The sequence below is a fragment of the Microcebus murinus genome, chromosome 5 (assembly GCF_040939455.1).
Source record: "Microcebus murinus isolate Inina chromosome 5, M.murinus_Inina_mat1.0, whole genome shotgun sequence".
NCBI lineage: Eukaryota > Metazoa > Chordata > Mammalia > Primates > Cheirogaleidae > Microcebus > Microcebus murinus.
Genome location: NC_134108.1, coordinates 93,836,007 through 93,849,655, shown reverse-complemented (window position 1 = coordinate 93,849,655; position 13,649 = coordinate 93,836,007). Strand labels below are relative to the sequence as shown.

Below are 13,649 nucleotides of genomic sequence, written 5' to 3'. Positions count from 1 at the left end.
CAGAATAATATTTTGTTGTTATTGAGACAGAGTTTCACTCTGTTGCCCCGGCTAGAGTGCCGTGGCATCAGCCTAGCTCACAGCAACCTCAAACTCCTGGGCTCAAGCGATCCTCCTGCCTCAGCCTCCCGAGTAGCTGGGACTACAGGCATGCACCACCATGCCTGGCTAATTTTTTCTATATATATTTTTAGTTGTTCAGCTAATTTCTTTCTATTTTTTTTAGTGGAGACGGGGTCTTACTCTTGCTCAGGCATGTCTCAAATTCCTGAGCTCAAACAATCCTCCCGCCTCGGCCTCCCAGAGTGTTAGGATTACAGGCGTGAGCCACTGCACCCAGCCAGAATAATTGTCTTTAATTTTACTAGGGCTAAAGGATCAACTTCCCAGCTTTGGTGAGTATGACTTCTAGCTTTGATAGGCACAATGTGAAAAACTAACAACGGGTTATAGAAATTAGGAATTCCTGTGAGTTTTTGTTTTGTTTCCAAACAGACGACAGCCAACAGAGGCTGATGGATGGCTAAGCCAGACCATGGTGCCAGGGGAATCTGCGTCATGGTGGAGGATTGTTAACCACATATAAAAACCCAACGGCTCTCCCCTGTCCCCACCCCTCCCCCATCTCCCTGGCTGCTACTCTGGGCAGGCTTCCCAAATGCAAGGAGGGTAATCGTCTGGAAAGTGATTGCAAAGAGGCAGCCGTGTGGATCCTGCCCAGAGGGACCACTCCAACTAGACCAGTCACCAGTCGTGCCCCTAGAAGGTAGAGGAGACAGCGTGCAGAACTGCACCTCGGTGGGAGAGACGGGCTTGACAGATCCAGGTGCCTGGTCACATCCTACCGCACACCTCATCCCTCACCCTAAGAAGACTTCTGCCATCTAAACAGGAGCTTTCTAGCACCAGAGCAGCAGGGACCCAAGTGTCTGCATATGATTTTCACAGACCACATCTCTCTTTAATAGAACATTATCATGTCACCCGGGCGTGGTGGCTCACGCCTGTAATCCTAGCACTCGGGGAGGCCGAGGACGGTGGATCTTTTGAGCTCAGGAGTTCGACACCAGCCTGAGCAAGAGCGAGACCCCGTTTCTACCAAAAATAGAAAGAAATTAATTGGCCAACTAAAAATATATAGAAAAAAAAAATTAGCCGGGCATGGTGGCGCATGCCTGTAGTCCCAGCTACTCGGGAAGCTGAGGCAGGAGGATCGTGTGAGCCCAGGAGTTTGAGGTTGCTGTGAGCTAGGCTGACGCCACGGCACTCTAGCCTGGGCAACAGAGCAAGACTTTGTCTCCAAAAGAAAAATTATCATGTCTTGATTATACAGACAAATGGGAAGGAACAGATCTGTGAAAAAACCACTGAGTAAAATAATACCAAATGCATATTCTTCAAGAATATAACTTAAACATATATATATATGTTTAATATATATTTAAATATAATTTAAACACATATACATAATCGGCATCTATACACATAAACACAGAAAGTGTACACTTGTCAATAACTTAGACACTCATTTTGACATTCCTGACCAGTCAAGCCAATCAGAACATCTAGATCAGTGTATACATTTAGACGCAACCACATATAAAAATTTAGCAACTTGTATCCCCATACTTATTCTGGAAACACTGAACAAATGAAAAACCTGAAATAAAAGAAGGAGTTTGCCAAGATTCAGACAACAAATTATATATAATCCCAGCTGCATTTACTACTTAGTTTTAAGGAAGACTTGGAAATTCCTGAACCCATTTCTCCATTGTATTCCCTTCTCCTTTTATGTAAATCCCCCAGCTTTACATAATCTTCTCTCCTATCCTCCTGGTCTTTATGTATCTGAGCGCTCTCTAACTCATAAATAAATCCCCTAGATCAGCGGTCCCCAGTCTCTTTGGCACCAGGCACAGGTTTCATAGAAGACAATTTTTCCATGGAAGATGAGTGGGGCACTGCCCAGGAGTTGGGGACTGCAACCCTAGATGAAGACTAGGGTTAATGGCTTTCCAAGTGGCATCCAACACTACTCTACACAATACAAAATAGTGCATTTATGGGTCATTCTGAATTCTGACTGTCTGAATTCAAAAATCATCTGGACCATTTATTAGCTATATGATTTTAGGCAAATTACTTAACCTTTCGCTACTTCATTTCTTCATCTGCAAGATGGGAATTATAATAGCTCTTATATTATCAGATCTTGGTGAGGATCTAATAAGATACTTGAAGAGCTTGGAATGGAGCCTGGCACACAGTAAGGGCTTAATAATGGCTTCTTATTATGTGAATGATTATAAAGTTAAGAGCAATGATAACTTCTACTTCCCCCAGTCCCCAGCATCAACTGGTTTGATTTTGCTGGCCTCCTTTTCTTTTCATGTTGGGATTCCTTTTGTTATCAGTGAAGTAATAGAGCAAAAGTGCCCACAGGTGAAACCAAACCAGGTTAAAAATGAACCAACAGTTGACAGTTATTTTCAAAACAGCATCAGAGAAGAAGTTAAATTTTCCCACCTACAGAGTCCACCCACCTAGGTAGAAGAGTTAGCAGTAAGCTTTGGCAAAGGAATCACAATTATTCCTATTTTAATAGAAGATTTCTTACCTGGAACTCCACTTGGTGGATTCACTTGGTAAACAATGGGTGTCTGTGCCTTGGAATACTGTTTTGAAATCATGATCACAAGTGAGCATTTCATTAGAATATCGACAAATACAAGAGGTGCAAACCATTCCTCATAAAGCATTAGTCTAAGGTAGTAAATGACATTTCTAAATGTAAATTACATTGCATTTCTTCAAATCACCTTCACACCTCTTTCTTTTTATCCTCATAACATTTCTCTGAAGCAGCTGACACAGATATTATTCTATTTCCCCTACAGATGAGGTAAAGGGAATTTGATCACGGCCACACTGGTCTTTCTTCTGCACCATATTGTCCAAACCTTGGCAAGCCTGTTGCTTCTATCTGCCCACCTGCCATACCCATAATCACATTTTGCCAGGAGGAAAGGTAGGCAGGCCATCATCCAGAACGTTGACTTTTAAATTCCGTTATTATAATTTGATGTCTTTGGGCCTTGAAGGATTTTATTTTTCTAGAAAAAAAATTCCTTTATTTAATTGGAAGGATTGCAACTTAAATTATTATCAGCCAGCACCTTGGTAGGGATTAACAAGCTACAAAAAATGGGAAGTTAGATAGGCATATGGCTGAGGTGCTCATTGGGGAAATGGAAGGTTCTTGTTGGGAAGAAAAAGATTCAAATGATTCAAAGTATGGGAAGCAACATTGTTCTTCAAGAAGGTGGAAACCGCATCCATGGAAGGGGTGGGAGCCTGCAAAAGCCTGGTGGTGGCTCTCCAAATCATCTTAAGATGTCTCCTTCCTGCAAAGCACATCAATCATCCATCATCTGCTAGCCACAAGCTCCATAATGGTAGAGGCAATGCCTGAGTCAGTTGCTGTTGTGTCCCTGTGCATAGCCTGGTACGTAGAAGACATTCAAATTTTCATGAATGAATGGAGTCACCCAATCTGGGATGATTGACATGGAAATAGAATGGGGAATGAGATAATCTGACTAATCCCATCTCACCTAAAGGCATCTGGGTTAGTCCAAGGTAAGTCAGTAAGTCAGAGCATCACTCCATTAGTAAATCACACTGAGTCCAGTGTGATAAAACAGGGAAGCATAAGGATGGACTGGCCAGGTCAAGGTTTGACCTGTGAGCCAATAATGCACCCCACGAAGAGACCTATCTCCCCCTCCCATCACCTCACCCCCAGCCTCCTCTGATGCCTAGACTGCCTCCATTCCACGCAACCTGCAGTGCTTCCCTTTGGTAAAAAACAAACAAAAAAAATTACAGCAGATTGTTTTATTTGATCTGTTTCCAGCACCCCAGGAGTCCACCTTCCCAGAGGGACTGTCACCAAAGAATAACTCCACTGTTAATCAACAGCCTTAATCAGATGTTGAGAACCAACAGAGTTTTCTGTTGAGAGCCAGCACACAAAGCTGACGGCAGCATATCCCATGCGATCAATATCACAGTATTGATCTGCAAGGCTGTACAATCTACCATCAAGGCTGGTTTCCCCACTTTCTAAAAGAAAAGGTTAGAAAATAGTTAACAGAAAATATGTCTAGTCAAGGGGTCAGAATAAGAATGCTGTGACTTCACAGATCGGGAGCTGGCTCCGTTCTCACCAAAAGATAACGATTAATACAGTTCCACACACAACTGCCAAAATTCCAGTCCCCACCCAGCCTCCCAGGCCTTCACCTCTGCTGGGACAGCCTTCACACCGATGTCATTCCCATTGGAACTGTAACACAGGAGCCCAGGGAAGTAGGGCAGTGCTTATGGTCCCATCTCACAGATGCTAGAAACTGAGGCAGATGGGAACAACCTTGTCCAAACCAAATAAGGAAGCGTGACTCTCGAGTTCCAACTTGAAATGTAAGATCTACCATTCAGTCTGTCATCAGTCCTTCTACCAGCAGCTTGCGGGGGATACAGCAATTCCTTTGTCACACCCTCCCAACTCCTCAGAGAGTGGTGGAGCCGGCTCAGGTTAAACCTCAAAAAGGGCTTCACTTGTGATTCTCTCTGAGCTGACACAACATAAAATGGTACATTTCTAAGAGAAACAAGGTCCCCAGTCACCCACCAGGCTGGAGACATGACAAAGTGAAAAATTAATGAGTTTCCAAATCAAGCTTCCCGCATGCTGATCCGTGAGCTCGAGTGAGGCCAGCAGAGAGAGGCAAGATGGGGAAGAGAATGAGAAAGCCACAGCCCCCCGCCGCGTGATAAACCTTCTGCGAGTTGTTCAGACTTGTCAGTGCCCACAGCAGGCTCTTTAGGGTGGACTGGCAAGACAGGATTAATTTTTAATCCTCGTGGTTCCCCCGGTCTCAGTCCCAAAACAAAGACACACACCGGGTTTTATGCAGCTTGGAATGCCTCTCATTAGCTGCGTCCCCTGGTGATTTTTTCATCAACGTGCCAAGATGGTTAAACCACTGGCAGACTTGTTTTCTTTAATGTGCAATTTGAGGAAGTGTTTCTCTTCTTCCCGCCCTCTCTCCTTACCCATCTTTTTAGTAAGTAGGAAAACCACTATCTGGGGTGAGGGAAGCACAGTGATGAAGGCGCATGCTCAGTGATCTCTCTTGGGTTATATTCCCTGACGAGGTGTAGGTGGGGTGGCTGTTGATCAGAAAGGCTGATATAATTATTTTTTCTGTAGGCTGCATATGTGCAGAAGCAAAATTCCAGAAAACAAGATTCTCTTGGACTGAGAACCAGGTTATGAAGGGTGAACTGACAGCAAATTTCAAGTTTCAAAAGCAAATGCCTATATGAAATGTGGATCATATTAGGCATGAATTTAGAGGGTAAAGTCTGGTTCTAAGAGAGTATTAATTATCGACTAAATAGTACTCTTTGGGATGGCTCTTAAACAGAGGCACCCCATGTGAAGTACAGTCATGTCAGCAGGAGCACTGCCAAATCTCTGCCTGTTATGAAGCCTTTTCCGAGATCATTTTAGTGTAAAAAGTAATATGAGAGGGTTAGTAGGAGACTAAACCAGACAAGGATTCCTATATTTCACCTTTCACCTCCTAGATCCACTCATAATTGCTAGACTTTAAAGACCGGATCCAGCTGGGCGCTGTGGCTCAATCCTGTAATCCTAGCACTCTGGGAGGCCGAGGCGGGAGGATCGCTCAAGGTCAGGAGTTCAAGACCAGCCTGAGCAAGAGTGAGACCCCGTCTCTACTTAAAAACATGAAATCAAACCCCAGTATGGATTTGGAGGTATGGAGGTATGGAGACTTGTAAAATAAGTCTCTCTCTCTCTCTCTCTCTCTCTCTCCCCTCTCTCTCTCTCCCTCCCTCCTTCCTTTTTGATTTGTCTGAGCATGAAGAATTCCACCAGCAAATGCTATTTCAGGTTCAGTGCTGGAAAGAGTAGCAGAAATCTACCATAAAGAAGAGGGAGAGGAAGAAGTTAGGTCCCTGAGTCCCTTCCCTAACCTAATACTCAGCATGATCTCAGCTGTAAAGTGAAACATTGGTACACAAAGGTAATATTTGTGGCTCCTCTAGGGGCTACAGTGTGGGTGAGAATTTAGAGGCAGATGCAGGTTCAAATCCTGGTTCTGCCATTTACCACTTGGATGATATGAACATTTAACATAATCTCCCTGAGCCTTGGGTTGCCCATCAGTAAAACCAGGATAATAAATAGCTACCCCCATAAAACTGTTGTGAGCATTAAATTAGATAATGTACATAAAGAACTTAGCTAGAGCCTGACATACATGTGTTCAATACTTATCTTTCATTACTATAGTCTAAGAAACTATTACTGCTATCCACCTTTCTTCCTGCCCTGTCAAGGCAGACTCTTGGGCTGATTTATAACTTGCCTTTTACTAACACCGGCACACCCTCAGACTATGCAAACACACATTCTTCCATCCTGAGAACTCACCTTGAAAGTACAGTTGTCTCGTGGTCCTGGACTTAAGCTGCCTACTGCCTGTCCCCCAAAGTGCACTTCCAGGGAATACAGACCCTCGTGTGCTCCAGAAGGCAGAGATCTGAGGGCAGAAAGTGGCGATCCTTATGAATCAAAAGCCATGAATTCCCAAAGCTGGAGGCCCACTTAACCACTTCAAATTTCCCCCCTGCACTTGTGAAACAGAGCCAACCAAGGATTCCTATATTTCACCTTTCACCTCCTAGATCCACTCATAATTGCTAGACTTTAAAGACCAGATCCAGCCGGGCGCGGTGGCTCACGCCTGTAATGCTAGCACTCTGGGAGGCTGAGGTGGCAGGATTGCTCAAGGTCAGGAGTTTGAGACCACCCTGAGCAAGAAAGAGACCCCGTCTCTATTAAAAATAGAAAGAAATTAATTGGCCAACTAAAAATATATAGAAAAAAAATTAGCTGGGCATGGTGGTGCATGCCTAGTAGACCCAGCTACTTGGAAGGCTGAGGCAGGAGGATTGCTTGAGCCCAGGACTTTGAGGTTGCTGTGAGTTAGGCTGATGCCACAGCACTCTAGCCAGGGCAACAGAGACTCTGACTCAAAATAAATAGCCATAATTGCAGTTACAGCAGGAGTTGCTCTAATACATCACTGAAAGCTACTGAGATCAGCAAAAACCTACTTCCTGTCTGGTCTTCCAATTCCCAGACAGGTATACCTGGTCCGGCATGTCACCACAGGCAAATCCAAGAAGACAGGAAAGACATCACAGGGGATACTCGGCAATGCAGGCACGGCCAGGTTCATGTTCACCAGGTGTATCTCCAGCTGAGAGCCATTGGTGGGGTAAAGGACACCCAACCCCAAACCTAAACACAAGGGAAAGGGGAAATCTCTTGTCTGAGCAGAATTATAATCCACACAAGGTAATGCACAATGTGGCCACATGGGGGCAATGTAAGACATTGAATTTGCCTAAAGATCAAACTAATACTCATCTCCTCATGATTGCTGTGTAAAGGAGTTCTCTCATTTACGAGTTTATAAGAGTCTTCTCTTTTGAGTTCCACCAAAATCTAGAAAAGAATTTTTCAGCCTTCAAATTTACTCCTTACCGTGCTAGAGTTAGGTATGCTAAACATGGTTTAGAAGCTCCAAGTATACAAGTATAGAATGAGGAAGATTCCAGGGGACGTGTTACCAAGTACTAAGCTGTGCACTGCCTTATCATCTCATTTAGGGTTCCCAGAGGCCCATCCCATAGCTTGCAGTGAGATAGTGGACCTAGACTTGCAGCGGTGCAATGTGCTCTGCTTCTGCGACATTAGCAATGAGCATCTGCAGAGACAGAAGTTACTCAGTCTGTCCACCTCCCTTCAGACCCTCTTTTACACCTGTCCTTATGCAAGGAAGACATCCAGACATTCATATTCTTTAGCATTGCTGGATCAATAAATAAGAAACTTGCACTTGGTAAAACACAAACCTACCATCCAAAATGACTGTGATCCATGTTCCCCCTGCAAGGCTACCTTCTCCAGGTTCAATTCGTAAACTCAGGCAAGGTACTGTAAACAAGTGAGAAAAACACAGGTTTTGAAGGTCAGGTTCAATCCACTGGCGTCTCCAGTATTTTAAGTCAAAATTTAGCATGCATCAGAATCACCAGGAGATCTTGATAAAGCACAGATGATCGTTGGGCCACAACCTCAGAGTTTCTGGTCCAGTAGGTCTCTGGAGGGGCCTAAGAATTTACATTTCTAACCAAGTGCTGCTGGTCTGAGGAACACACCTTCAGAATCCCCATTTTTTTGTTGGTTGTTTTGTTTTGTTGTTTGTTTGTTTTTATTTCAAAATATTAAGGGGTACAAGGGTTTTTGTTACATGGATACCTTGTATAGTGCTTAAGTCAGGGCTTTTGACTGTTTTGGGGAAGATTCTGACTGATTCTTCTCGTCTTGGACATTCAAAAACCCAGTGTTTATCAGATCAACCCTAAATTTCTACTTCCTTTGGAAAAAGCCTCATGGACACACTTGGGCCCTACTGAACCCATACAATCTCCCTCTCCAATCGTTCCCACTCTTTAATCAGGCAGACATATTTAACTGTAAAGATCATCATTTATTTCCTCTTCCTGGAGAGGAGAGACTTCAGGAAGTCATCCATATTTCCGTTCTCCTGTTTAGTACACTGTCTTCTGGTTTCCCCTCATGATCAGAATGACTTCACAAATGGATACAAATTCCCTAGATTTTTGCCTTGTCTGCTCAGAAAGGGGCTGAAGCATGGATCATTTTGCTGGAAAATCCTTTAAAAAAAAAAAAAAAAAAAGAACAGTATGAAATTCACACGCTAGATTGGGTTCTCCCCTATAGACCATCAGCTGAGCAGGACCTTAATCAATCCCTCCATCTTTGACGATGTTTCTGGATGTGGCTGGAGGAAAGCAAAGCCACTTCCAGGAAGCCAGCAAAAACCAGTCAGCTCCTTGGCGAGGTATTAAGCAAGGAAATTGTTATCTACAGAACACTTTTTATGTTTCCATACCAGAAACTGTGGCTAGCCCAGGGCTTCATGTACAATTACACGGGTGGAGCATGGTATCCCCAAGGGTGGTGGAAACCATTCATATTAACATAACTGCAGCCCTGGCCAGACTAGACCAGCCCCACCCCTCAAAAATTAGCTACTTCTATTAACATCTAAAGAAAACCAAAAACAAATGTCCTAAAAAGATACAGAGGATAACCAAATCCAGAGAAAATTGGAGACATGATTTGAGAAAAGGAGATTTTAATACACATAGTCATTAATCACTACGACAAGTTACTTACTCCCTTTGCAAAGGTAGAGCAGTAAAATCTAAAAAGAATTACATCATACAGCCCAAAAAGGAATTATAAAAGAAAGGTTATAAGTTATTATTAAAAGGTCTAAACTATAACAGCCACCTCCACTGGCCACTAAAAATCAAAGTATATATTTATAAGAATTTAATATATAACCTCAGCTACTAAACAGAAAAAATAATTATTGAACAGAAAATTTAAACCCCAAAGCAGATACTTCAACATCTCCTAAAATAATATTTTAAATTCAATTTTTCAATGGATAAGTAAAAATTGTGAATACTTATGGTATACAACCAAAATAATATTTTAAATATCAATTATAGTTCTCAAAATAACCTATGGTGTTCTTATCTATAATCCCTTCAAAAACACATTCTACTTACCTGCCAATAGTAGAACTTCAATACTCATCAGAGACATCAGCCAGATAGTCATCGTGTCCACTTCAATCAACCCTTTCAAGATAGCTCGGACATTAAAAGCATTTTCAGCTTTGGTTGGAGCAACATAGCTTTTGCGCTTTCTAAAGATTAAAATTAAAAAATTACTATCATTTTAGCTTCCGTACTCCTGCTGTACTGAAACTTAGGAAATTAAGGAGATATGATATAAACATGACCCTAATGTCTTCACCATTAGGTGAATCAATGACCCACCATCTTTCCAAGCCCAGGGGAAAAGAATCATCTAAAAATCTTATATAAAGCCATTACCACTCCACTCCTGCCTTGTCCCACCAGCTTATTTTATGCATGTTTAAGTTGGATAAATGGTAACCTCTTTCATTAAGTCACTATCGAACAAAAGCTGAATTTTAAAAAATTAAATTCAAGATAGTAAAATACTAGCAAATGGTGGGGTTTTGCTTTGCCCCATCCTACAGTTCCAGCTTGCCCTCGAGCTGATCTCCAATTTGAACCTGCACTGCAGCCCTGCTGGTCTCCTCGGACAAGCCTGGTACACATCGGCCTCCGCCTTGGCCTCTGCTGGTCCCTTCCCAGATTCCCTGTAGCCTCATGAGATCCCAGCCCTCCTTCGTGGCCTTGCTCAGGAGCCCCCTCTTCCGCTGGCTCCTTCCTCAGCCGTTCCAGTTCTCACCCGCCTTCCCCCATGAACCTCTAGCTTACGCCTGTAGACCCTGGACCAGATGACTTAGTACCACATATGCCTCTCCTTCTAGACAGCACATTTTTATAAGAAATCCAGGGACCAGTCTTCTATTTCCACAACCTTCTTAGTGCAAAGGTCCCAAACAGGGTTCAGTCAATTCAAACTCATGAACACATATTTAAATACCCTAAACCTAGATTTACCTAAATCTGAGAGAAATGGCTTTCACACTCGTGTGGGTTGGCCAGAACCCACGGAAGACCAGCTGGAAACTGGCATGTGTGCCGTAGCACCCTGCCGCCTGCTCTTCCAGCACCCCCAAATCAGAAGGCACAGACAAAATCCCCTTAAAAATACAAGCTCTGGAGTTTTCTGAAAGTTTGAAAAATTAAACATATACACATACATTATTAAATATACATTTAGTTTATATTTGTAAGAAAAGATTGAGAAGTAGTCATGCCATTTCAGAGAATATAAAAGCCACAATATTCTAGCACTCTGGGAAGCCGAGGCAGAAGGATCGCTCGAGGTCAGGAGTTCGAGACCAGCCTGAGCAAGAGCGAGACTCCGTCTCTACTTAAAAAAAAAATAGAAGGAAATTAGTTGGACAACTAAAAATATACAGAAAAAATTTATCCAGGCATGGTGGAGCATGCCTGTAAGTCCCAGATACTTGTGAGGCTGAGGCAGAAGGATTGCTTGAGCCCAGGAGTTTGAGGTTGCTGTGAGCTAGGATGATGCCACAGCACTCTAGCCCAGGCAACAGAGTGAGACTCTGTCTCAAAAAAAAAAAAGCTACAATAAACTCCCAGAAAAATAGTATCTCCAAAACACTTAGAATAAACTCATTTTATAGGTATGTCCTGATTGAAATAGCCCAAAATATAAAATTATCTATATTAATTCAACACTGCAAACATTTGTGATATGTCTAGTATAAGCCAAGTACTGTGCTAAGAGCTGGGAAAACAGGCAAAAATCTGTGTATTTGCCCTGAAGTCACTACCGAAAGGAGTAAGAGTAGAGGCTACCTGCATTTAGGAAAGGAATTCTAAAATTTTCAAGTGGATTCAGCAAGTGTTTCCATAAGTTGCAAAAGTCACTACATCTTTACATCTATTTGGAATAGGATTTGATTTACAAATATTCAATATTCAGAAATACATCTACTGCGCAGAGAAAGGTACTCAGGAGTATTTGCTACATAGCCCAAAAGCAGGGGATCTGACTTGCTCCTTACACCCAACAGAATGTACTCGGCCCAAAAAACTGTTTTCAATCTGGCTGCATGATTTTACCATTTATTTCATTTCAGCACCTCCTCCCAAGCTTGGAACAATGGAAATAAATATTTGCACATTGGTTTTCTTAAAACCCTGTGTTCAGACTTGCATCTTTTCCTCTGAAATAGAGCAACCAAGTCCATAATAAATGTAAGTTTTCTTAGTGTGGATGAGCCAATCCACTGATCCTTCCTAAAGATAAACTCAGTCTCCTTTTGTTTCTTTTAATCAGAAAATTTTCAACCACAGAGGAGAGCTGTGTGTGTTTAGTCATGTTCTCTTCCTCCTCTCATCTCTCTCTCTCCCTCTCTATCTCCCTCTCCCTCTCTCTCTCCTCTACCTTCTTCCCCCCTTCCTTCTGGCTTCCCCTCCTTTGGGACGTTTAGAGACAAAGCTGCAAGGTGCCACTATAGATCTTCCATTTCCTTTTGTCCCACAATGTTAACAAAAGATACATACCTCTAAAACAGAAAGCAGAGACTTTTCTGAATCAAACTACCTTTTTTCTGTTTCTGTCTTCGTTGCGACTCAAGGGAGAAATTATCTTTCCTCTCTAAATGATCTTCTTTCTCTCTGCCAAGAAGCGACGGCAGTGTTCTCTGGTTAGAGCCCAGCCTGCAGCTACTGTGCAGGTAACTCGCTCATGTTGGACTATAACTCACCTAACTTGTTTGTGTCCCAGCCAAACATGTACCAGAGTAAAAATTCAGAGCTGACCATAGGGCAAGTTTAATGATTAACACAAGCTACTTAGGCTTTTTCCTAGAGGCCCTTTATTAATGACCAAAGAGAGAGTGTCTTGCATTTTTCTCCACTGACTGCTTTACCCTAGACAAGGCTTCTAAGTATGAGTACACAAACGAGATAGACAGACATTCAACGTTGAAAGAATGGGCCAGTAAGTCAGTAATCAAACAGGTGGCCCAGGAGAAAGGGCCACTAGAGGGCTGGTCCCCAGGTTTGAGCAGTCTCTGGCTCTGCATCCAGAAGACAGACTCAGAAAGCCAGTATCTGAGCAGATATTCCTATACTCACTGTAGGCGTATGGGTCTAAAGAAGCAGAGAAAGGAAGTGACTTGTTCAAAGTTTTGCTCGGAAAGGTTGACTAGCCCCTTTCGTTTTCACGATTTCCATTCTCCCTCCTGGTCTTGCTTCCTTAACCAGGAGGAAATCCTTGACTCCCACCCATCACTTTTTAGTAGGACTCGGACCATGGGTCTCAGTCATTGGTTTGACTATCTCTCTCTTTTTTTGTTGTTTCAAAATATTAAAGGGGTTTCAAATGTTTTAGGTTGCATGGATCATTTTTGTAATGCTTCAGTCCTGGCTATAGGTGTGCCCATCACCCAAATAGTGTTCATAGGACCCATGGGGTAGGTTTATTCCCCTCCCCTCCTCTCCCTCCCCCTGGTTGATTTCCACTGAGTTTTCCTTCGCTCTGTGCACATGTATGCTCATCGGTTAGTTCCAATTTAATAGTGAGCACAGGTGGAGTTTGTTTCTCCATTTTTGTGATACTTCACTTAGGAGAATGGTCTCCAGTTCCATCCAGATTGTTGCAAAAGGCATTAACTCTTCTTTTTTATGGCTGGGTAGTACTCCATGATATACATATACCACTTTTTATTAATCCACTCATGAATTGATGGGCACTTGGGTTGATTCCACATCTTTGCAATTATAAATTGTGCTGCGATAAACATTCCAGTGCAAGTATCTTTTTGATAAAATGGCTGTTTTTCCTTTGGATAAATACCAAGTAGTGGAACTGCTGGATCGAATGGTAGGTCTCCTTTTAGTTCTTTGAGGAATCTCCATACTGTTTTCTGTAGAGGTTGTACTAGTTTGCAGTCCCACCAACAGTG

General features: G+C 42.7%; 1 protein-coding gene across 1 annotated transcript in view; it reads right to left on the bottom strand.

Annotated features, from left to right (window-relative positions):
- PKHD1 (PKHD1 ciliary IPT domain containing fibrocystin/polyductin) overlaps positions 1 to 12,454 on the bottom strand; it is a 424,797-nt gene extending 412,343 nt beyond the window's left edge. The window contains exons 1-6 of the mRNA XM_076003302.1: positions 12,244 to 12,454; positions 9,772 to 9,911; positions 8,024 to 8,101; positions 7,252 to 7,402; positions 6,530 to 6,638; positions 2,621 to 2,678 (exon numbers count right to left, since the gene is read on the bottom strand). Coding sequence (XP_075859417.1) covers positions 2,621 to 2,678; positions 6,530 to 6,638; positions 7,252 to 7,402; positions 8,024 to 8,101; positions 9,772 to 9,823 — 448 coding nt within the window. The 5' untranslated portion in view covers positions 9,824 to 9,911; positions 12,244 to 12,454. The remainder of the gene's footprint in view (positions 1 to 2,620; positions 2,679 to 6,529; positions 6,639 to 7,251; positions 7,403 to 8,023; positions 8,102 to 9,771; positions 9,912 to 12,243) is intronic.
- Between the last annotated feature and the right edge of the window lie 1,195 nt (positions 12,455 to 13,649).